The sequence below is a fragment of the Pogona vitticeps genome, chromosome 1, assembly GCF_051106095.1.
Source record: "Pogona vitticeps strain Pit_001003342236 chromosome 1, PviZW2.1, whole genome shotgun sequence".
NCBI lineage: Eukaryota > Metazoa > Chordata > Lepidosauria > Squamata > Agamidae > Pogona > Pogona vitticeps.
Window position 1 is genome coordinate 254,927,257 of NC_135783.1, and position 26,249 is coordinate 254,953,505.

Consider the following 26,249-nt stretch of genomic DNA (forward strand, 5'->3'; position numbering starts at 1 on the left):
ATATAATCAGGAACCCAGATTGTACTGATTTATGTTTTTCTTCCTCCATCTACAGTGCCTTCAGCTACTTCCCAGTGCGTTCAGGAAGCTTGCCGGTGGTCACAGTGGTATGATGGGAGTCAGCCAGGTTCTGGAAATGATGAAGGAGATTTTGACACCTTGGATAATCTGAGAACTAAAGGATATAAAATCTGCAAAACTCCAAAAGCTATTCAATGCAGAGCAGAAAAATTTCCCAGTACACCATTGAGTGAACTAGGCCAAAAAGTGGAATGCGATAAAACAGTGGGACTGATCTGTTACAACAAAGACCAGCCTTCAATGAGCTGCTATAATTATCAAATCAGAATCCTGTGTTGTAGCTTTGTACCATGTGGTTATATTCCTCCATCCTCACCTGAAATTACTACAGTCCCTTCAACTCCTAAAACAACCACAACACCAACTACCACATTGGCTACTACAATTATTTCTACAACTCCAGTTACAGAAACCACGAGAATCTCAACTACACTCCCAACAACAGTGACTACATCCACTGGGACTGTGAAATCTACCACAGAAACTGTTCCTCCTACTACAGAAGTAACCAGTCCAACTCAGTGTAAACCCATATGTAAATGGACAGAATGGTATGATGTGTCTTTTCCTACATTGGACAATAAAGGGGATATTGAAACATATGACATTATTAAAGCTGCAGGAAAAGGTATCTGTAAAAAACCTGAACGTATAGAATGCAGGGCAGAGAAATTCCCTGAGAAGAAAATTGATGAAATTGATCAAATAGTCCAGTGCAATGTGTCACTTGGCCTTATTTGCAGAAATGAAGATCAGACAGGAATACTGCAAGTGTGCTACAACTATCAAATCAAAGTCTACTGCTGTGATACAGTTTGCTTGACCACTACTCCAGAAACTACAGTTGCAGACACAACAGTTTCAGCAACATCTTTACCCGTTACAACTTCAACAACTACTTCAGTAGTTACAACTAAACCAACTACACCGAGCACTTCATCCATTCCAGAAACCACAACACTTACAACAACTATTCCTAGTACTAAATTAACATCTACTACTGCTATACACACAACTACCACAACTCCAGAAGCTACAACAGAAACAACCAAACCTTCTACCACTCAATTTACAACCTCACCCACAACTAAGATAACAACTCCACAGATTACAACGGTTACAAGTGCAATACCAACAACTTCTGAAACAACAGTTCTAACCACAACATCATCTCCAGTTTCAACACATCTACCAACAACAGAATCAACAACAATTGTGCCAACAACAACAAAACGAACAGAAAGTACAACACCTTCAACAACACTTCCCTCTACAAGTGAAGCATGTACCGAAGAAGTCTGTGAATGGTCCCAGTGGTATGATATTAGTTATCCAGGATCTGCACCTGATGATGGAGACTTTGATACATTTAAAAATATAAGAGCCAAAGGATACAAAGTTTGTCAGACACCAAAGAATGTTGAATGCAGAGCAGAAAGATACCCTAATACACCACTAGCAGAATTAGAGCAAAAAGTCATATGTAGTAAAACAGAAGGATTAATATGTTATAACAAAGACCAACTTCCACCAATTTGTTACAATTATGAGATCAGAATTGAATGCTGCAAACAAATTGTAGTACCATGTTCAACCAGCACAAAAGTAACACCAACACATCCAACTTCAACCTCAAAAATAACTAGTACAATTATTACAACAACAAAGGCAACAACACTTCCAGAGACTACCACAACGACATTAGCAACTCCCACTACACCAAGATCAATTGTGACACAAATTCGAACAACTCAAGAGCCATCTACCGCAAAACAAGTAGAGTCAACAACAACCATTGCAACAAAGCCTCCAGAAACAACTGTCACTGAGAAAACAACTCCACCAATGACCACTAAAATCTCAACAACTAGTACAGCACCAACACGAACAACCAAACTAGTGACGACTACAATACCTGAAACTAGCACAACAAAGCCAATTGCTAAAACCACTACCACAAGACAAACAAAGGAACTCACAACTGAAACTAGGATCACAACAACTTCCAGACCAAAAACAAGTCTGTCCACTACGACATCTCCGCCAATTACAACACAAAAGATAACTACGTTGCAAACATCAACATGTGCACCAGTCACCTGCCAGTGGTCCCAGTGGTTTGACATTGACTACCCTACCACTGGACCAAAAGGAGGAGACATTGAAACGTACAATAACATCCGGACAGCAGGAGGCAAAATCTGTTCCAAACCATTAGACATCCAGTGCAGAGCTGAAAATTATCCAGATCTAAGCATTAAGGAAGTGGGACAGGTTGTTGAGTGTGATGTTAATTTTGGACTGATATGCAACAATGCAGATCAAACAGGGAAATCTAAGCAGTGCTTGAACTATGAGATCAGGGTATGGTGTTGTAAAGAGAATCCAGAATGCAGAACTACTCCTGCCCCACCTCTCCCCACCACCACCACGACCACCACCACTGCTGCTACTCTTACTACACCGACTACACCAGTCCCAACCACTTCCACCACAGTGGAAACCAAGCCAGTGACAACAACAGCAGAATCCACCATGACAAAGACAACAACTGCCACCACCACGGGTACTACCACCCGAGAGAGTAGGGCCGCCACAACATCTACTACCATCAGTACCTCAACTCCAAGACTGAGCACAACACCTTTACCCACTACTACCCCAGTTGCAACTACAAGGACAACAGAAGGGACAACCACAGCCACTACTACTACTCCAACAACTACACCAGTCCCAACCAGCTCCACCACAGTGGAAACCAAGCCAGTGACAACAACAGCAGAATCCACCACAACAAAGACAACAGCTGCCACCACCACAAGTACCACCACCCAAGAAAGTAGGGCTGCCACAACATCTACTACCATCAGTACCACAACTCCAAGACTGAGCACAACACCTTTACCCACTACTACCCCAGTTGCAACTACAAGGACAACAGAAGGGACAACCAAAGCCACTACTACTACTCCACCAACTACGCCAGTCCCAACCACCTCCACCACAGTGGAAACCAAGCCAGTGACAACAACAGCAGAATCCACCACAACAAAGACAACAGCTGCCACCACCACCAGTGCCACCACCCGAGAGAGCAGGGCTGCCACAACATCTACTACCATCAGTACCACAACTCCAAGACTGAGCACAACTCCTTTACCCATTACTACCCCAGTGGCAACAACAAGGACAACAGAAGGGACAACCACGGTACCAACAACAACAACATGTGCACCCATCACCTGCCAGTGGTCCCAGTGGTTTGATGTTGACTATCCCACTTCTGGACCTAGCGGTGGAGACATTGAAACCTATAACAAGATTGAAGCGGCAGGAGGCAAAATATGCAGCAAACCCGAAAATATTCAGTGTAGGGCTGAAAGTCACCCCGATTTAAGCATTGACCAATTGGGACAAGTGGTCAGTTGTGATGTCAAATCTGGACTGGTGTGCCACAATGCGGACCAAACTGGGAAATCTAAGCAGTGCTTGAACTATGAGATCAGGGTGTTGTGTTGTACAGCAAATCCAGAGTGCATAACTACTCCTGCCCCACCTCTCCCCACCACCACCACCACCACCACTACTACTACTACTTCTCCACCAACTACACCAGTCCCAACCACCTCCACCACAGTGGAAACCAAGCCAGTGACAACAACAGCGGAATCCACCACAACAAAGACAACAGCTGCCACCACCACCAGTGCCACCACCCGAGAGAGCAGGGCTGCCACAACATCTACTACCATCAGCACCACAACTCCAAGACTGAGCACAACTCCTTTGCCCACTACTACCCCACTGGCAACTACAACAGAAGGGACAACCACGGTACCAACAACAACAACATGTGCACCCATCACCTGCCAGTGGTCGCAGTGGTTTGATGTTGACTACCCCACTTCTGGACCTAGCGGCGGAGACACTGAAACGTACAACAAGATTGAAGCGGCAGGAGGCAAAATCTGCAGCAAACCCGAAAATATTCAGTGTAGGGCTGAAAGTCACCCCGATTTAAGCATTGACCAATTGGGTCAAGTGGTCAGTTGTGATGTCAAATCTGGACTGGTGTGCCACAATGCGGACCAAACTGGGAAATCTAAGCAGTGCTTGAACTATGAGATCAGGGTGTTGTGTTGTACAGCAAATCCAGAGTGCATAACTACTCCTGCCCCACCTCTCCCCACCACCACTACCACCACCACTACTACTACTTCTCCACCAACTACACCAGTCCCAACCACCTCCACCACAGTGGAAACCAAGCCAGTGACAACAACAGCAGAATCCACCACAACAAAGACAACAGCTGCCACCACCACCAGTGCCACCACCCGAGAGAGCAGGGCTGCCACAACATCTACTACCATCAGCACCACAACTCCAAGACTGAGCACAACTCCTTTGCCCACTACTACCCCACTAGCAACTACAACACAAGGGGCAACCACGGTACCAACAACAACAACATGTGCACCCATCACCTGCCAGTGGTCACAGTGGTTTGATGTTGACTATCCCACTTCTGGACCTAGCGGTGGAGACATTGAAACGTACAACAAGATTGAAGCGGCAGGAGGCAAAATCTGCAGCAAACCCGAAAATATTCAGTGTAGGGCTGAAAGTCACCCCGATTTAAGCATTGACCAATTGGGACAAGTGGTCAGTTGTGATGTCAAATCTGGACTTGTGTGCCACAATGCGGACCAAACTGGGAAATCTAAGCAGTGCTTGAACTATGAGATCAGGGTGTTGTGTTGTACAGCAAATCCAGAGTGCATAACTACTCCTGCCCCACCTCTCCCCACCACCACTACCACCACCACTACTACTACTTCTCCACCAACTACACCAGTCCCAACCACCTCCACCACAGTGGAAACCAAGCCAGTGACAACAACAGCAGAATCCACCACAACAAAGACAACAGCTGCCACCACCACCAGTGCCACCACCCGAGAGAGCAGGGCTGCCACAACATCTACTACCATCAGCACCACAACTCCAAGACTGAGCACAACTCCTTTGCCCACTACTACCCCACTAGCAACTACAACACAAGGGGCAACCACGGTACCAACAACAACAACATGTGCACCCATCACCTGCCAGTGGTCACAGTGGTTTGATGTTGACTATCCCACTTCTGGACCTAGCGGTGGAGACATTGAAACGTACAACAAGATTGAAGCGGCAGGAGGCAAAATCTGCAGCAAACCCGAAAATATTCAGTGTAGGGCTGAAAGTCACCCCGATTTAAGCATTGACCAATTGGGACAAGTGGTCAGTTGTGATGTCAAATCTGGACTTGTGTGCCACAATGCGGACCAAACTGGGAAATCTAAGCAGTGCTTGAACTATGAGATCAGGGTGTTGTGTTGTACAGCAAATCCAGAGTGCATAACTACTCCTGCCCCACCTCTCCCCACCACCACTACCACCACCACTACTACTCCACCAACTACACCAGTCCCAACCACCTCCACCACAGTGGAAACCAAGCCAGTGACAACAACAGCAGAATCCACCACAACAAAGACAACAGCTGCCACCACCACCAGTGCCACCACCCCAGAGAGCAGGGCTGCCACAACATCTACTACCATCAGCACCACAACTCCAAGACTGAGCACAACTCCTTTGCCCACTACTACCCCACTGGCAACTACAACAGAAGGGACAACCACGGTACCAACAACAACAACATGTGCACCCATCACCTGCCAGTGGTCGCAGTGGTTTGATGTTGACTACCCCACTTCTGGACCTAGCGGCGGAGACATTGAAACGTACAACAAGATTGAAGCGGCAGGAGGCAAAATCTGCAGCAAACCCGAAAATATTCAGTGTAGGGCTGAAAGTCACCCCGATTTAAGCATTGACCAATTGGGTCAAGTGGTCAGTTGTGATGTCAAATCTGGACTGGTGTGCCACAATGCGGACCAAACTGGGAAATCTAAGCAGTGCTTGAACTATGAGATCAGGGTGTTGTGTTGTACAGCAAATCCAGAGTGCATAACTACTCCTGCCCCACCTCTCCCCACCACCACTACCACCACCACTACTACTACTTCTCCACCAACTACACCAGTCCCAACCACCTCCACCACAGTGGAAACCAAGCCAGTGACAACAACAGCAGAATCCACCACAACAAAGACAACAGCTGCCACCACCACCAGTGCCACCACCCGAGAGAGCAGGGCTGCCACAACATCTACTACCATCAGCACCACAACTCCAAGACTGAGCACAACTCCTTTGCCCACTACTACCCCACTGGCAACTACAACACAAGGGACAACCACGGTACCAACAACAACAACATGTGCACCCATCACCTGCCAGTGGTCACAGTGGTTTGATGTTGACTATCCCACTTCTGGACCTAGCGGTGGAGACATTGAAACCTATAACAAGATTGAAGCGGCAGGAGGCAAAATCTGCAGCAAACCCGAAAATATTCAGTGTAGGGCTGAAAGTCACCCCGATTTAAGCATTGACCAATTGGGACAAGTGGTCAGTTGTGATGTCAAATCTGGACTGGTGTGCCACAATGCGGACCAAACTGGGAAATCTAAGCAGTGCTTGAACTATGAGATCAGGGTGTTGTGTTGTACAGCAAATCCAGAGTGCGTAACTACTCCTGCCCCACCTCTCCCCACCACCACCACCACCACCACTACTACTCCACCAACTACACCAGTCCCAACCACCTCCACCACAGTGGAAACCAAGCCAGTGACAACAACAGCAGAATCCACCACAACAAAGACAACAGCTGCCACCACCACCAGTGCCACCACCCGAGAGAGCAGGGCTGCCACAACATCTACTACCATCAGCACCACAACTCCAAGACTGAGCACAACTCCTTTGCCCACTACTACCCCACTGGCAACTACAACACAAGGGACAACCACGGTACCAACAACAACAACATGTGCACCCATCACCTGCCAGTGGTCACAGTGGTTTGATGTTGACTACCCCACTTCTGGACCTAGCGGTGGAGACATTGAAACCTATAACAAGATTGAAGCGGCAGGAGGCAAAATCTGCAGCAAACCCGAAAATATTCAGTGTAGGGCTGAAAGTCACCCCGATTTAAGCATTGACCAATTGGGTCAAGTGGTCAGTTGTGATGTCAAATCTGGACTGGTGTGCCACAATGCGGACCAAACTGGGAAATCTAAGCAGTGCTTGAACTATGAGATCAGGGTGTTGTGTTGTACAGCAAATCCAGAGTGCGTAACTACTCCTGCCACACCTCTCCCCACCACCACCACCACCACCACTACTACTCCACCAACTACACCAGTCCCAACCACCTCCACCACAGTGGAAACCAAGCCAGTGACAACAACAGCAGAATCCACCATAACAAAGACAACAGCTGCCACCACCACCAGTGCCACCACCCGAGAGAGCAGGGCTGCCACAACATCTACTACCATCAGCACCACAACTCCAAGACTGAGCACAACTCCTTTGCCCACTACTACCCCACTGGCAACTACAACACAAGGGACAACCACGGTACCAACAACAACAACATGTGCACCCATCACCTGCCAGTGGTCACAGTGGTTTGATGTTGACTACCCCACTTCTGGACCTAGCGGTGGAGACATTGAAACCTATAACAAGATTGAAGCGGCAGGAGGCAAAATCTGCAGCAAACCCGAAAATATTCAGTGTAGGGCTGAAAGTCACCCCGATTTAAGCATTGACCAATTGGGTCAAGTGGTCAGTTGTGATGTCAAATCTGGACTGGTGTGCCACAATGCAAATCAACCTGGGAAATTTAAACAGTGTTTCAACTATGAGATCAGGGTGTTGTGTTGTACAGCAAATCCAGAGTGCATAACTACTCCTGCCACACCTCTCCCCACCACCACCACCACCACCACTACTACTCCACCAACTACACCAGTCCCAACCACCTCCACCACAGTGGAAACCAAGCCAGTGACAACAACAGCAGAATCCACCACAACAAAGACAACAGCTGCCACCACCACCAGTGCCACCACCCGAGAGAGCAGGGCTGCCACAACATCTACTACCATCAGCACCACAACTCCAAGACTGAGCACAACTCCTTTGCCCACTACTACCCCACTGGCAACTACAACACAAGGGACAACCACGGTACCAACAACAACAACATGTGCACCCATCACCTGCCAGTGGTCACAGTGGTTTGATGTTGACTACCCCACTTCTGGACCTAGCGGTGGAGACATTGAAACCTATAACAAGATTGAAGCGGCAGGAGGCAAAATCTGCAGCAAACCCGAAAATATTCAGTGTAGGGCTGAAAGTCACCCCGATTTAAGCATTGACCAATTGGGTCAAGTGGTCAGTTGTGATGTCAAATCTGGACTGGTGTGCCACAATGCAAATCAACCTGGGAAATTTAAACAGTGTTTCAACTATGAGATCAGGGTGTTGTGTTGTACAGCAAATCCAGAGTGCATAACTACTCCTGCCACACCTCTCCCCACCACCACCACCACCACCACTACTACTCCACCAACTACACCAGTCCCAACCACCTCCACCACAGTGGAAACCAAGCCAGTGACAACAACAGCAGAATCCACCACAACAAAGACAACAGCTGCCACCACCACCAGTGCCACCACCCGAGAGAGCAGGGCTGCCACAACATCTACTACCATCAGCACCACAACTCCAAGACTGAGCACAACTCCTTTGCCCACTACTACCCCACTGGCAACTACAACACAAGGGACAACCACGGTACCAACAACAACAACATGTGCACCCATCACCTGCCAGTGGTCACAGTGGTTTGATGTTGACTATCCCACTTCTGGACCTAGCGGTGGAGACATTGAAACGTACAACAAGATTGAAGCGGCAGGAGGCAAAATCTGCAGCAAACCCGAAAATATTCAGTGTAGGGCTGAAAGTCACCCCGATTTAAGCATTGACCAATTGGGTCAAGTGGTCAGTTGTGATGTCAAATCTGGACTGGTGTGCCACAATGCGGACCAAACTGGGAAATCTAAGCAGTGCTTGAACTATGAGATCAGGGTGTTGTGTTGTACAGCAAATCCAGAGTGCATAACTACTCCTGCCCCACCTCTCCCCACCACCACCACTACTACTCCACCAACTACACCAGTCCCAACCACCTCCACCACAGTGGAAACCAAGCCAGTGACAACAACAGCAGAATCCACCACAACAAAGACAACAGCTGCCACCACCACCAGTGCCACCACCCGAGAGAGCAGGGCTGCCACAACATCTACTACCATCAGCACCACAACTCCAAGACTGAGCACAACTCCTTTGCCCACTACTACCCCACTGGCAACTACAACAGAAGGGACAACCACGGTACCAACAACAACAACATGTGCACCCATCACCTGCCAGTGGTCGCAGTGGTTTGATGTTGACTACCCCACTTCTGGACCTAGCGGCGGAGACATTGAAACCTATAACAAGATTGAAGCAGCAGGAGGCAAAATCTGCAGCAAACCCGAAAATATTCAGTGTAGGGCTGAAAGTCACCCCGATTTAAGCATTGACCAATTGGGTCAAGTGGTCAGTTGTGATGTCAAATCTGGACTGGTGTGCCACAATGCGGACCAAACTGGGAAATCTAAGCAGTGCTTGAACTATGAGATCAGGGTGTTGTGTTGTACAGCAAATCCAGAGTGCATAACTACTCCTGCCCCACCTCTCCCCACCACCACTACCACCACCACTACTACTACTTCTCCACCAACTACACCAGTCCCAACCACCTCCACCACAGTGGAAACCAAGCCAGTGACAACAACAGCAGAATCCACCACAACAAAGACAACAGCTGCCACCACCACCAGTGCCACCACCCGAGAGAGCAGGGCTGCCACAACATCTACTACCATCAGCACCACAACTCCAAGACTGAGCACAACTCCTTTGCCCACTACTACCCCACTGGCAACTACAACAGAAGGGACAACCACGGTACCAACAACAACAACATGTGCACCCATCACCTGCCAGTGGTCGCAGTGGTTTGATTTTGACTACCCCACTTCTGGACCTAGCGGCGGAGACATTGAAACCTATAACAAGATTGAAGCGGCAGGAGGCAAAATCTGCAGCAAACCCGAAAATATTCAGTGTAGGGCTGAAAGTCACCCCGATTTAAGCATTGACCAATTGGGTCAAGTGGTCAGTTGTGATGTCAAATCTGGACTGGTGTGCCACAATGCGGACCAAACTGGGAAATCTAAGCAGTGCTTGAACTATGAGATCAGGGTGTTGTGTTGTACAGCAAATCCAGACTGCATAACTACTCCTGCCCCACCTCTCCCCACCACCACCACTACTACTCCACCAACTACACCAGTCCCAACCACCTCCACCACAGTGGAAACCAAGCCAGTGACAACAACAGCAGAATCCACCACAACAAAGACAACAGCTGCCACCACCACCAGTGCCACCACCCGAGAGAGCAGGGCTGCCACAACATCTACTACCATCAGTACCACAACTCCAAGACTGAGCACAACTCCTTTGCCCACTACTACCCCACTGGCAACTACAACAGAAGGGACAACCACGGTACCAACAACAACAACATGTGCACCCATCACCTGCCAGTGGTCGCAGTGGTTTGATTTTGACTACCCCACTTCTGGACCTAGCGGCGGAGACATTGAAACCTATAACAAGATTGAAGCGGCAGGAGGCAAAATCTGCAGCAAACCCGAAAATATTCAGTGTAGGGCTGAAAGTCACCCCGATTTAAGCATTGACCAATTGGGACAAGTGGTCAGTTGTGATGTCAAATCTGGACTGGTGTGCCACAATGCCGACCAAACTGGGAAATCTAAGCAATGCTTGAACTATGAGATCAGGGTGTTGTGTTGTACAGCAAATCCAGAGTGCATAACTACTCCTGCCCCACCTCTCCCTACTACTGCTACAACAGCCACTACAGTTCCTGTTACCACGTCTGTTGCAATTAGTACTTCTGCACCAATAACTACACCAAAAATAACACCAACCGCCACAACTCCATGTTTCTGCAAAATTGGAGAGCTTCTAGTTAAGCCTGGTATGTAATGAAGTTGTTATTTATTGAATTGAATAGTTCTGCCGAATTTAAAATCTCTATCTGCCTCTTTTCAGGCAATTGGACTATATCCTTCTGAAATGTAATCCCAGATGTTGAATACTTACCTTGCAATGTACATAGGACTTCACTTCTCTTATCATTTTTTGTGTGTTTTTGCAGGTTCAACTATTTACAACAAAACAGATAGTGATGGTTGTATTTACCATGCCGTTTGTGGCAAGCAGTGTACTGTTGAGAGATCCAAAGGGCCATGCCCATTAACAACACCGAAACCAACTCCAACAGTACAAACCACAACTCCCACTACCGCCATAGTTGGCTGTCCTGATAATAAACCACCCATGAAGGTACCATTTTCTTTTTCATCTTCTTTTCAACTACTGGCTGTTAAGAATTAATTCATAAATTTATGGGTTATGAGCATGTAGCCACCTCCAAGGGCAGGGTACTCATCATCATAATCTTATTGGTGGAGTAGTATATTAGATGGTGGTATAACCTCAGTGACACAATTTGAGGAAACAGGCTAAGTTCTCCTCCACATTATTGTATGGAAGAACTTGACAGGCTACGTGCCCAGCAACCTATAGAGTTACTGAATAGTAGGGTAGTGGGGCAATGATGACTGTCTCTCTTATCATTGAAGTTTTTTAAAAACCAGTAAGAGCACTCTTTTCTTTATGTCATCTCTTTTCCCTGACTCAGTTCTCTTCATTTTTGCTTCTCCCTACGTTAGTGGCCACCAGGACCTTTCATTTTTTAAAAAATAATTTGTAAAGTTCTCTTTCAGCAAGAGGTCTTACCTGTCTTTTGCTTTTAAAAAACTTTTCTCTTCAAGGTAATTACTTTTCTTTTTTTAAGTTATTTTTTTACCTAGTTAGTAGTCTCTCCCATTGTTAAGGAGAAGCTCCTACATCGTCTGTCGGTAGTTTTGTTTCAATACAAACATTTCTCAGTACGTTCCTGTGGTAGGTATGCAATATGCTGGCCATTCAACCTCATCAGCTATTTGACAAGTACTCTTCAAAAGCTTTTCAAAATTAGAATGGCTGACAATTTTGTTTCTTACATTAATATTTGATTGTCACTTCAGGTTCCCACATTAAATAAAGCACCATATTATATGGCTATATCTCTTCTCAGAAACATTGTAAATGGATAGCCATCCTTGAAAGGGGCCAGAGTAGGTGTAATTGACTACAAACCTGCATATGTATGTAAGCCAGACAAAGTAAGATGGCTATTTTAAGAAGCTACATTCTGCAGATAGGAAAATTCAGAGGTGATTTTGGGATTTTAAATGTGTAATACAGGAGTGTAATGGAATAACTAGGTTGTCTTGTGCCCCTTGCTTGTATTCTTGAGAAGAGGATACAAATCAAAAGAACAAGACCAACACATGTGCTTCTGAAAAGGAAGACGAAATATGGACCTCTTTCCTTCACACACAATAAATATTTGTCTCACTTTAATGGGACACAGATGTGCATAGTTACCCAGGCCTAATTGAATGCTTCACTAGTGACATGACTTCCTCTTTCCAGGTGGGTGAGACACGGATAGCAAACTGCGTCAATTCAACTTGTGAAGGAAACAACAAAATTGCTGTAAGCCATGTGAAATGTCCAGAAGTACGGCACATTGAATGTGCAAATGGATACCCACCAATAAAAGTCTTCAGTGAAGATGGTTGTTGTTACCAGTATCAATGTGAATGTAAGTGCAAATGAATCCCTAAAGTGAGTCTTATGGCAGTAAGGTCATATTTTTTATCATAGGTCATAGGTTGCAGGGGGAGGGAGTATCAAAAGAATGCTTACCTTTGGACCTTAGAAATGCAGAGCTGGACGGGATCCTATCATCAAATCCTGTCCCAGACAAGTGGGAACCAAACTCCCAACCTCTGGCTTCACAGCCAGAGACCGAAGCCACTGAGCTATTCAGCAATCCACGTGATTCACATCATTGTTAAAAAATTTTGTTAAAGGCTTGTTGGTACCCCCCATCACTGACTTCCACTCCCCTCATTTTTCAGGTGTCTGTAGCGGCTGGGGTGATCCTCACTACATCACATTTGATGGAACGTATTACACCTTCTTGGACAACTGCACTTACGTGCTGGTGCAGCAGATCATACCTAAATATGACAACTTCAGAGTTCTAATAGATAATTACTTCTGTGATGCAGAAGACGGTCTCTCCTGTCCTCAGTCTATCATTGTGGAGTACAATTCTTCAGTCGTAGTACTAACCCGCAAAAACTTTAATGGAGTAGAAGCCAACAAGGTAAATATTGTGCAAAATCTCTTAAGTACTTTCTTACCCTTCATTCCCACATTTCAGCTTAGAGAACCTTTGGCCCACCTTCCATAAATCCTTGCTATTGGCCTTGCAAACTGGGGCTTCTGAGGATGGAAGGCCTTCTGAAGGACCAATGGTTCCCCAACTCCATGACACTTAGCAGAGAAGAGATCTTTATAAGACTGGGCTTATTTGAAGAAAATACAATAGACTGTATCCACAGATCTGGATGGAGTAGGTGGAGGCTTCATATCCTGTGTGCTTAGCAATGCTCACAACCAGCTCCCCAAATGTTCCTCCCGGGAATGCGAGACTCTACTTAATAGGTGGTCTGTGGTACAGGGCATTAAAGAAAAAAATTGCACAAAACCAAGCAGAAGGATTTCTTTTGAGCATTAGGGGCTTCTGGGTTCCTTCCTCTGTCCTGAGAGAGTTAGAGGCAACATCTTCTAACAGAATATCTTCTGTATGCAGATCTGAGGGAGCAATACCTTAAACTCTTTAACAACTGAGATCTAGAACATTTCCTCTTTATGTGTAGTTTTATTCCTGCTAGTTGGCAGAGACTACTATATATCCTATAGGACTGCAAAATTATTTAAACGAGTCATGGAGAGACAGAACTTACTGCCTGCTTCACAAATTCTCCAAGTTAATTTCACATCTTGTTAATTTTTTGGAGAATGCTTATTTTTTATTTTATTGATGTTATTGTATTATGCTTCTGCTTGTTTATGTGCATTACATTAGATTTCAAATACTGTTTTCAAGACTAGTTTAATCTATGTTCTTATGTACAGCCTGAATGGCTACAAAACAGTAAAGTATGTATGTATGTATGTATGTATGTATGTATGTATGTATGTATGTATGTATGTATGTATGTATGTATGTATGTATGTATGTATGTATGTATGTATGTATGCATGCATGCATGCATGCATGCATGCATGCATGCATGCATGCATGCATGCATGCATGCAAAGAAACACATCAAATATAAGACAGGTAGATAAGAAAAGTCATGCTATGACAAACAGACATCTTTCACCATTTGAGGAGCACTTCTCAAAATGTGCTATATAATCCAATTTAACCCTTCAAAGGATACTTAGTAGGAGCACAAGAGATGGCTGCTCTCAGGTTGTGTTCCTTCATAACAGAGGAAGACAAGGTCCATCAATGCTGTTTCAGTAACATCAAGTATATACATTTTTATTCTGACAAGACTGCTGGCATTCATGCTAGCTTGCCGCTAGAATAGTTTTTAAACAGGTGAATACTGATATTTCTTTCTTATTAATAGATTTTTATGATGTAATATGAAATTTTATTTGTTATGCTTTCATTTTCATTTTAATGATGACTTTTTTATTTTCTTTGTATTTTATTGTTGACCGCTTTGAGTATGATTGTAGTGAAAAGAGAGGAAAGAAAATTAATGAACAAAAACACTAAATGTATAAAATAAACTTGTGCAAAGGGGGTAAATATATTACTTTTACAGTAAAAGTTAAAGTTCCTCACAGATGTAAAAATCAATCTCATTTGCAGATCTACTTCAACAATAAGATTGTGAACCCAGGATTCCACAAAAATGGCATTTTTATCTCCATGGTGGGAGTCAATATGCTGGTTGAGATTCCAAAGATTGGGGCTACCATGATGTTCAGTGGTTTAATCTTCTCAATAAAACTTCCATATGACAAATTTGGGAATAATACCGAAGGACAATGTGGTAAGAAAGTTAGATTTGTAGTCAATTACCAGTTTAACAATCTTTTCCAAACAATTGTTTCCATTTTGCAATGGTTGGTTGGTTGGTTGGTTGGTTGGTTGGTTGGTTGGTTGGTTGGTTGGTTGGTTGGTTGGTTGGTTGGTTGGTTGGTTGGTTGGTTGGTTGGTTGGTTGGTTGGTTGGTTGGTTTTTCTTTCATTTCCTTTTGTTTTGCTTTGTTTCATTTGTTTGCTTGGTTTTTTTTTTTTTTTAGAAGTGCCACTGTCTTTTGCCCTTTTTGTTATAGCGCTCTCAAAATTATATCTGTGTTTCATTATTCAATATTCTGGATACTGATATAAGATTAGAACAACACCAGAAATGTACTTTTAAAGAAAAGAGAATATTTGATTAGTGAGCTCTTCGTAAAACTGTCAAGAATCCTTCAAATTTCTGCAATTTTAGCGTATCATTTGACCTGAATGTGAAATTAGCTTTCTTGTCTGATCATGTTTTTCCCGTCCATTCAGGCACCTGCACCAATGATAGAAAAGATGATTGTCGCTTACCAGATGGCAAAATAACCAGCTGTTCCCACATGGCTCCCTACTGGAGAGTCCCAGAGGACAAGAGAGACCACTGCTTTGGACCACCACCTACTCCTGGACCCACAACAGGCCCACCACCAACCTGTCCTCCAAACACTCTCTGCGATCTGATCTTAAGCGAGTAAGATGAGATTTGCTTTTCTAGCCTCAATTTACTTTTTCCCAGATGGAAAATATAATAATTACAGTAGCCTACAAAAGAGGAAGAGAAGTGTGTGATTTTCTCTTTAATGAAGAGGGTTGATCGTCATGCAGGGGAATTCAGTGAGAGGGGGATATTCTTCAAAGTAGTACTGAAGTCACATAAGCCTCAGCTACGGATCTTGTCCTTTGTTTTCAACATTGGGCACTTTAAAGTTTCAGTTTTATGTACATTTTCTTAGGTTAAGCCCTGCTAAAATGGGTTTTGATCAGGCATAAATAGTACTAGATTGCATTAAGAAGTACAACTATTTGAAATATAAATCCAGTGGATAATCTAAACACTCTTACCTCCAGCAGCAAGGGCCCAATGTCTGGAGTGAGATGTGACTTCACATCAAGCCCACAAGCATATACCCAGGAACAAACCATGAAAAATCAAAAGACCACAATATTACAACATCCCCACTGTTATTAGAAATTGGGTTTTTAGAAACGTTATATAACCATAATATAGGCAGCAAAAGAGACACGACAAACACATTTGTATTGCACATTAAAAACATATATACATTTCCTGGAGAAAGAAGCACTTCTGCTATGTGTTTAGGTATATTTTATTCTTGGGGACAATGCTGGGTTGTATGTCCTTATAAGAATTTTCTCCAGAAGCAGCTTCAATGCAGGACAGTGGGGATGGGAAAAGGCTGCATGGAGATGCCACCTCCTGAGTTATTTCTTTCCTCCGGAAGAGATTGGGAGGGTGCAAAGGGTAATCAGGGAAGGGTTTATTAGGAAAACTCACCTTCTGCTCCTTCTTTTCATGGAGATCTCAGCTGAGTTAAAGAGCCTTCTGAGAACAGAGGGACAATGCCGAATAAAGCCCACAATTCTGTACCATAGTCTGTGAAGACACAATTTTCAGACGCCTACACTTTAAATGAGTAAAAGCTGGCTTTTGCCCTAGTACTCTTCGATACAATCTCAATACACATTTAAGTTCTGGGAATTTCAGATTCCCAGCCATTCTTTTCTCTCTTAAAAATAATCTATGGGCCTCGAAAATTCCCATAAAATGAGATTACAGTTGTACTATTAGTTTTGTTTTGTTTTAAATGTATTTTCATGTCAAGCATGTCTGGTACCTTTACAGCATCTTCATAGATTGCCATGACGTCATACCCCCTGAACCTTTCCACAAAGGGTGTCTCTTTGATGCTTGCCACATGACAAATACCACCATGCAGTGTTCCGGATTGGAGATATATGCCTCTCTTTGTGCCTCTAGAGGCATTTGTCTTGATTGGAGGTCAAAGACCAAGGGTCAATGCCGTAAGTTCTGGAGTGTCTAACCAATGGCACAATCCACTTATAAATTATATGGGAATTCTTTAAATGCTGCTATGTCACAGTAATGGATCAAACTTGGAAAGTACAGAGAGGACACATTTCATTGTGTACTGGTGGCAGTATGAAGGGTGTTAACCTTATAAATGCTATCCAGAGCCTAGATGTGGTTTCTGATGTATTTGGCTATGAGATAGCATTCCCATCAATAATTACAAGGATCCATCAAGTGTCCCCATTCACAGGAAGCATGCTTAGTAAAAAGTGAAACCAAATGCAGCTGCAATGGCAATAGGAAAACTCCAAGATCCATATTAGTCCAATAGAAAAGCCTCCCCCCCATCCTAACAAAAAGGACAATACTAGGTTTAGCTAAAACAGCAGGGTCTACACAAAATAAAACTGGGGTTTTATTTACCAAAATTTCATCCCTTTCAGTCACTAGAAAAGCTGCCTAATTTGTTTTCTATTCAGTGTTTATTTTTTTTGTTTTAATTCTAGGCCATCATCTTAAATTATCTCCAGTTTTTAAAATAAAAGTCTAGGTCTTTCCTCTTCATTTTCCACTGAGAACGGAGACTGCACCCATTGTGCAGAGTGGAGACAATGATGACTTCACAGCTGATTTTCTATTTGCAAAAAGGGGGAAAACCAAGCCTTTTTATGTTTTCTGCTCTCAGCTGTCATTCAGGATATCTTGCAGACACCTAATTTCAACAGGAAAGCAGGGTGTTCTTTTGCTCTCTTCCCTGCCAATGTCTCACTTCATCCTCCCACCAACCAGTCATCTCCTCCAAGCAGGTTTCTGTAAGAAGCTTGCCTGATCTAGAGATCTCGAAAGCTTGCACCCATTTTTCTGCCTTTGTGGTTGGCCCATTAAAATTAGCACACCAATGTGGATAATAAAAATTATTATATGACCAAGAGGCATGTACAATTACAGGGTGTTTCACTGAACACTTTTTCCTGTGATTGCCATCTAGCACAAGGTTGTTGTTGACTGTGCTTATTTCTGTTTGCTTTGTCTTACTTTCCCTCCCTTACAATTTGAGTAAATTTAAATGAGTGAGCATATGTGGAGGAAAGGAGAATGTGTTTAGTATACACAGATTTAGCTGCATATGCATAATATAAGAAAATATATTTTTAAGTTTTTACGTTTGTTCATTTCTCTTGACACTTACAGCATACACATGTCCTGAAGGCAAAATATACGATCCATGTGGTCCTCTCAACCCTCCCACATGTCATAACAGGTAAGAGGATATGGGTGGTGGTGGTATTTAATCTATTTTACTCTAGCAGTTAAGGCAAAGGATAAAAACCAGACTTGGAATTTGGGGAGCTGTAGCCCCAGAAAGTACCTAAGCTCTGAATTGAAGCCAATGTTATATAGCAGACAGTATGCCAGATATGAATCAGGGAGAAATGGTTTAAAACTCCTGGACTGCCATAAAACATACCCTCTGATCTTGGGTTAATCATCACCTCTCACTGGGGCACATTTCTCTGAATAGTAAAAGCATGTTTTCACAGATTTACACCACTTTATGAGGTATTCGGTGTGATGTAGTGATGGAATAGGACTCTGGAGACCAGGGTTCAAATCCTCACTTGGCCATGGAAACTAACTGGAGGAGTGGAACTAGTAAAAATATATCACTTACCTTGAGAAAATAGGGTTGGTTCTGACTTGATGGGCACATAACCAACTAACCAACGTTATTTTGTGAAAAGATGGAGTAAATTAGAGGTTAACTAATGATTGTATTACTACTTTAAAGACATACTGTCCCTTCCACTACTATTTAATATTAAATAGGATTATTGTGGCTTTCATCAAGTAGCAGCTCATGGTCTAGACAGGGAGAATGACTCCCCCTCACCTTCAGAACAATGCATCAGCCCCCAGCCCAAGGATCACAGGGCACTCCTTTTACCTTAGCAACAAGTGAAAACATTTCCTACTAAACTCTGCTAACCAAGTACAGTATGTGTGTGCTCTTTTCCCTTTATCCTTTTTTTTGTGTGTGATAAGAATTAAGGGACAGGTGAGGTGTCTGAGTTGTGAGGATACTGACTATGCCTGTTTTTCATCGTAGTGCAATTTATCACAATGGCAGTGGAATAGCTGAAGGTTGCTTCTGTCCAAATGGAACCCAACTCTTCAGCAACTACAGGGATATCTGTGTCTCTCAGTGTGGTACGTATTTTTTTTAAAAAAAAAAAAAAAAGACGAAGTGACCCTCTACAGCAGTAAGAGGTGGGTGGGTTTCCTGAGCATTCTGCCAATAAGGGTGTAGCCCAGGTCAGTTCAACCAAGGCTGTAGCAGCAAAATGGATATGTCCTGGGAAACCCAAGCACAAGGGGTTTCCCATTAAAAAAGAACAGCAGTTACTCATTCATGGCAATCTTCACCTCAGTGACAATCGCAGTATTATGTATGGAGAAAGGGTATTTGACAACAGTTGCTGCTCTGCACAATGAAACAATTAAAATAAGCTGTTTTATAGCTTTTGGTTCTCATAAGGAACTGAGTGGGAAACAATGCATCTCAGACTTCAGGTGGGATTTTTTTTTTTTAATGGTAGATGTGAATGTTTTGTAATTATTGAGAATAATGGGCAAGATTTGCCCCACCCCTAAAAAAAGAAAGAGAGGGGCAGTGAAATGCAGAGAAACTTTTGCTCAGAGTGGCAGGATTTATTAGGCGGGATAATAAATAAATAAATAAATAAATAAATAAATAAATAAATAAATAAATAAATAAATAAATAAATAAATAAATAAATAAAATTAAACAAGGCATCCTACCAAGTGTTCTTTTTACCTGGGGAATACTGTACGGTACACAGTGGCCTTTCCAGAGTATTCAATCTGTTCTAGATTGAATGCCTTGCAGGCTGAACATCTTCCAGTATTAGTTCTGCATTAAAACTTTAATCATCGCTTCCTCGGTTACTTTATTATGGACTGCTTCAGGCACCTTCCTCAACTAGTTCAGACTCAACAAAACTTCCAAATCACCAAACACCATTACAATGCCATTTGCCTCAAAAAGACTAAGTTAACTATATTAGATTTCATGATATGTCTGCAAATCGGTGACCTCTGTGGTAGCTAAAATAGACCCAGGGTTCTTTAATACCATCAGTGTGCAATATCTCCATTCTTAAATTTATTTCAGGTTGTACAGGACCAGACGGGATGCCCAAATCAGTAAGTATCAAAAACCATAATATCACTTGAAATTAAGAGGAGTAATCTCAAAGGTCAGGGTAGGGTAGTGTAGTGGATAGAGTGTCAGACTAGGACTCGGGTGACCTGGGTTAAAATTCCTGTTCAGCCATAGCTGAACTAATGGGGGAAGGAGAGGTAGCACTGGCAGTGCCACCCCTTAACTATCTCATATACCTTGAAACCCCTGCTAGAGTTGCTGTAAACTAGAATGGATTTGATGGCAGAGAACAATAACTCAATTTCTTTGTGAAACTAAACATTTTTGAGATTTATGTAAGTCTCAGAAGTTGTATTGTGTCTGTACATGACAGCAGCAAAGGTTTCTGTCATTGTACCACTAACAGCCATTAGCAGCAGGAGCACAGAAATGGGAGATGCTAAGATTGCAATCTTAATATAACTCTTTTGAGTATAATCTCCCAGTAGGCTATTTAGGAATACAGTAAATAAGTCTGATTTAAAACAAAACAAAACAAAACAAAAAACCCCAAACCATTGTTTTTCACAGCCTGGAGAAACCTGGACCAGCAATTGTCAAGAGTGCACTTGTGAAAAATACTCTCTTGTGGTGCGGTGTACACCAAAGCAATGCCCAATATTATCTACTCCAGCATCTTGCCCACATGAAGGATTTGTACCTGTTCCAGTAATGACACCTGAAGACAAATGCTGTCCTCATCTAAGCTGTGGTAAGTATATGTCCTCATTTGCTTGAAACAAAATATGTATTTGGCTAGATCTAGATTTAGGTGATTTAGGCAGCTAGGCTGCTGGTGGTGGATGCCTCTGTTCTACCTCTCTCACCACAACAATCCTTTCCAGCCCCTCTCTCAATGCTACAATGAGGTCTAGGGACCTTCCTAAGTGGGGGAAAAGTCAAATTCTCCTAAAATAGTTGGAGGTGTCTTCTCTCTCTCTCTCTCTCTCTCTCTCTCTCTGTGTGTGTGTGTGTGTGTGTGTGTGTGTGTGTGTGTGTGTGTGTGTGTGTGTGTGTGCATGCGTGCATGTACGTGTGTGCATGTGCATGTATGTGTGCATGTGTGGAGCCTCCTGCACAACAAAGGAGCCCTTCCATCTGTTGAAGATCCAACTCATTGTGTATAATGGAAACACACCTTCCAAGAATTATAGGAATCTTAGTCCTAACCTGACTGAGTTAGAGATACTGAGAGCTATGGCGGAGGAAGTGAGATCAGCAAACCAAAGTGTATCAGTCTAACTTAAAGGAAAGTTGGTATAAGTAAGAGTAGATTAAGAATTCAAAGAAGTTTCTCTCTCTCTAATTGTTGTTCCCCATGCAAAGACATACCTCTTCAGTATAGACTGAATTGCATTCATCTAATCACCACAAGATCCACAACAATAACACTGGGCAGCATGACTGTCTTCAGTATTCACTGAAGTGCTGTGAAAATATCTTGAACTGTTTATTTAATTCATGGTCTCTTCTTTCTCTTCCCATTTTGCCTTATATTACATAGTGTGCAACACTACATATTGTTCCAAATCTATTGAGGTCTGCCCAACGGGATATGTCTTAAAACAGCAAAATCTGCCAGGAGGCTGCTGCATTAACACAACTTGTGGTAAGTATTGTGCCACAAGTAGAGAAGGTTGTATTGGATTTAGTCAATCTTCTCTTTCTTGTTTTGTCTCCCCCACCCCATACAAACAAACATGCACGTATGCATAGGCAGAAAACATAGCCAATCCCATGAAATTCAGATGAAGGAATTCGTTTGTTTTGTTCTCATTTATTCCTTATCCATGACATTCTCATGTGTAAATCACCAGGCTATTCTGTTCTATTTCTGCTATAATCTATGATGTTTTTTTAAAAATAATCTTCCTCTGAGTTCTCATATGTATACTAAATATATTTTTAAATTGCAGGTTTTTTTTCCTTTTCTAACACCCATTTCTAAATGTATTTTCTCCCAAATTGTTAATTTTTGATAGGCTTATGCTGCTATGACTTCTCATTGCAACATTTGTAGAAGTGAGAAATCTAGCCAGCACCCGGTAGAATTATTTGGAGGCTTCCAATGTCAGAATACGAGCCTGTCTAAAATTTTCCCTCCCCCTGCATGCTCTGAGATATTTTACCTGAACAATTCATTTTGTAATGCACATGACCACATTTATCAAGGATCTTTCCTGAACCATGAGAAACTAGAGCATGCTCCTCCCTCTGTGGTATTTCATGGTTCGTTTACCTCCTTATTCTATCTCGACCACTCAAGAGAAGACGTGTTATTTAATCACAATTATACCTTTCTCTCTTACAGAGAAATTACCAGGTTGTGTTGACCATGATATCTTCTACAAGGTAAGTGCATCCCATTTCCATTTTATAACAGATCAGTAGAGATGTAAAATATGTGTGGAAGTTTTTTTTTTTTTTTTTTTTTTTTTTTTTTTTTTTTTTTTTTTAGTAAGCCTTCTATTGATAAAAGACTTTGAGGAATAGAGATTTTACTATCTTGACTTGACTGAAACTATATGTTTTAAGCTAACAAATTCAGCCAGCTGTGTTTTGTCCATCCAAGAGACAAAAAGTATCGCTCAGCTTTTATGGCATTTCTGATTTGTAATTTATTATAATAAATAGAAGTATTTGCTAAAGTTTCTCTGTTGCATTTCTTTAGCCTGGAGCACTTGTTTCCAGAGGCCTTTGTGAAGAATGCAGATGCTCTGTTGAAGAAGACCCAAAAACCAACTCACACAAGGTGGAATGTGTGTCACAAGTCTGTAACAGAAAGTGTTCACCGGTGAGGAGCATGGTTTTGTTATTTAATTGTGTTTATTCACCCACACAACCAGTTTGCCTTCTGAAAGTTGATACCCTTGAACTTATGAAATTCCTTCTATATTTTCTCAAACAGGGCTATGAATACAAAGAAATACCTGGACAATGTTGTGGCAACTGCACTGCAGCAGCTTGTGTGTTGAAACAAGGACTCAATGGTGTACATATTATTCAGGTAGCTAAAATATTATGGATACTGTCCATCTCTCATGCTTGTCAGTGTCATGTGTCTTGTGCAAGATTGTTAAAAACAGGAACAGATTTTAACTTAAACCAATAAATATTTCTCCTTAAATTCTTTTCTTTTCTTTTCTTCTTCTTTTTTTTTTTTTTTTTTTTTTTTGTTGCTATCTTTGACACCCTGTTTTGCTATCTCTGACTCTTTCTATTCTACCTGGTTGAACAACCCTTATTAGGAGTTACATCTCGTCTGTTCTTGGTCTGTGAAAATGACAGTGCTGATAGTCAATCAATAGCACAGCCTCATTAGACTACAAATCCAAGTTAGCGGGTAACATATAATATCACTGACACAGGCATCTCAAAGACTTGGAGATCCTTCTCAGTCCTGCAGGATTAGATCCTTGAGAGGTACCTGCTCTATCCACTCCAGATAACATTGTTTAAAATACAATATTTTGTAGATGGCACAGGTTCTCCCTTCAGACATGCTAACATAACAAATTATTGGTCTTTGATGGGAGCCTTCCTAAGTGTTTGAGAATACAAGTTCACCTCAACATATCTAAATGGATACTTGATTAGATCACATATTTGTTTCAATAAATCCAACAAAAATTATATTGTTGCAGGTAGTAATCCCACAATGCTAGCTGTCAAGGTATTGACAACTTGCTCTTGGAAAAAACAAAAGCAATATGGTATTATAGTTTAATAATGGCTATTCAACAGACCTGAGTGGAGATAGAAAAGTGCATTAAACGTCTAAACCCAGAAGAATGGGAGAACATTCTCCTCTACACAGAGGACAGTTTTCTACCCTTTGTATATCATAACATGTTAGAAGTAATACCCATAATTCCATTGATCATCTCTTTCCAATTTGGGGCTCTCCAAATGTGTTGAGTATGATGTCCATAATCCCCAACAATCATGGCTACAAAGGGTAACACTAGTCTCAGTGATTTATTCAAAAACTTTTAAGGACATAAAGAAGACATGCTTACTTCTAATGCCATTAAAACTCTTGTCTGTTTTCAGAGGGGAGAAACTTATTACCCACCAGGAAACAACTGCACCTTCTATGAGTGTGATTTTATTGATGGCCAGTACGTTCTTGTCACTACCAAGAAAACATGTCCTACATTTGACCCATCTACCTGTGAACATGTAAGTCTACCTGACCAGCTGTATGTTTGTTCGATCTGCTTCCCAATGAAAGCAAAGTTTGCCCAAGACAAGGGGGAGAATTGGTGGCTATATTAGGATGGTCACAATAGGCAATGGATTGGATCCAGACTAAGTTTTACTAAACATAAATTCTGCTGAATGTAGTAACAATTAACTCATTTTTCCCACTGATTTCAGTCGAATCACAATTCAGTTAAATGAATCTGTGTCCTGTTCTCAGTATCTAAACAACTGTGAAAAGAAATTCAGTTTATGATGGATTAAGAAGCAAATTTCTTTTTATCCCACATGCTCTTCTCTACATACTCCCAGGCCACTTATAACTTTTTAAATTCCTAGTATCAAGTAGGAGTCACATACTCGGTGAAGGGCTGCCAAATCAGTGCTAGATTTACAGGCAGACTTGAGCCTTGAAGTGTCTCAGTTAGACTAAAGCATATGAATTGAAAGATAATCTTTCCCCTCCCAGGAAAGCTTTGGACTCTCAGCATCATCCTACCACAGATGTATTATGAACAGCTTCAGCATATCATTATATTAAATCTTGCTAAAAGTGGCTAGTAACTCTAGTAACGACTTTAACAGTTCTGTTCTGGAATGCTGCTTCTCTCTTTTCTTCCAAGCCAGCCTTCATGGAAGCTGTTTGGCTTCTGTATTTGAAAAAGTCCAACCAATTGAGAGTTGTATCCCTGTATTTAAGCATACTGCAAATGAATTTGACTCTAGGTGGAAGCTGAGGTCCACAAACCACTCCTGTCAAAGCCTTGTCATTGGAAAGCGACTGCCGCCTGTAAAACTCAGTATCGCTACTTTGAAATAATTGCCTTAGTTTGCTGGCTAGGTTCACTGAGATAGTGGAGTGATTGTATGCTAATAAAACAAGGCACGTGGTATAAAACAGAATAATCGCTAGAGAGTTTTGTTTCCCTCTGGTTGCGTAACTCTTGTTACAGTATTTCCATATTATTTATTATATATTATTTATATAAATATTTTTAATCTATTTGTTTGTTTCTTTATTTGATTGATTGATTTTTATCCCATCTTCTTCCCCTAGTGTGGACCCAAAGCAGCATAGAAAAAAATTAAAATCAACAATTTATTGAAACAAACTGATTAAGATTCAAACTATAAGATATGCACAGTTAAAACTTTGTTTTAAACATATACCTTTCAAAAGACCTCCCATCTCCAATTGCCTCCTGGCTCCCCAAAAGGTTCTCTAAAAAAACAGATTTTCAACTGATGGTGGAAGGAGAGGAGAGAAGGGGCCAACTGCTTCTCCCAAGGGAGGAAGTTCCATTATCTGAGAGCAGCCACAGGAAAAGCACTCTCTTGGGTCTTTACCAGATGCACTTTTGAGAATATTGAGACTGAGAGAAGCTACTCCCCTGAATATCATAGGTGCTTGTATAGGAGAAATGGTCTTTCAGATATCTCACCATTTAGCAAACAAATCTCAAGGATAGTTAAAAGCAGCAAAACTTTAAAGTTATTTGAAAACATCTTAGT

The 26,249-nt window shown here is 42.4% G+C and overlaps 1 protein-coding gene across 2 annotated transcripts in view; it reads left to right on the top strand.

Moving 5' to 3' along the window:
• MUC5AC (mucin 5AC, oligomeric mucus/gel-forming) overlaps nt 1–26,249 on the top strand; it is a 67,753-nt gene that overhangs the window by 37,378 nt on the left and 4,126 nt on the right. For both annotated transcript variants that reach the window (XM_072985636.2, XM_072985637.2), the window contains exons 31-46: nt 56–11,182; nt 11,363–11,550; nt 12,748–12,919; nt 13,239–13,489; nt 15,059–15,242; nt 15,751–15,949; nt 17,123–17,301; nt 18,503–18,572; nt 19,419–19,519; nt 20,505–20,536; nt 21,066–21,246; nt 22,039–22,143; nt 22,846–22,886; nt 23,206–23,328; nt 23,443–23,541; nt 24,588–24,716. In XM_072985636.2, coding sequence (XP_072841737.2) covers nt 56–11,182; nt 11,363–11,550; nt 12,748–12,919; nt 13,239–13,489; nt 15,059–15,242; nt 15,751–15,949; nt 17,123–17,301; nt 18,503–18,572; nt 19,419–19,519; nt 20,505–20,536; nt 21,066–21,246; nt 22,039–22,143; nt 22,846–22,886; nt 23,206–23,328; nt 23,443–23,541; nt 24,588–24,716 — 13,181 coding nt within the window. The remainder of the gene's footprint in view (nt 1–55; nt 11,183–11,362; nt 11,551–12,747; nt 12,920–13,238; nt 13,490–15,058; nt 15,243–15,750; nt 15,950–17,122; nt 17,302–18,502; nt 18,573–19,418; nt 19,520–20,504; nt 20,537–21,065; nt 21,247–22,038; nt 22,144–22,845; nt 22,887–23,205; nt 23,329–23,442; nt 23,542–24,587; nt 24,717–26,249) is intronic.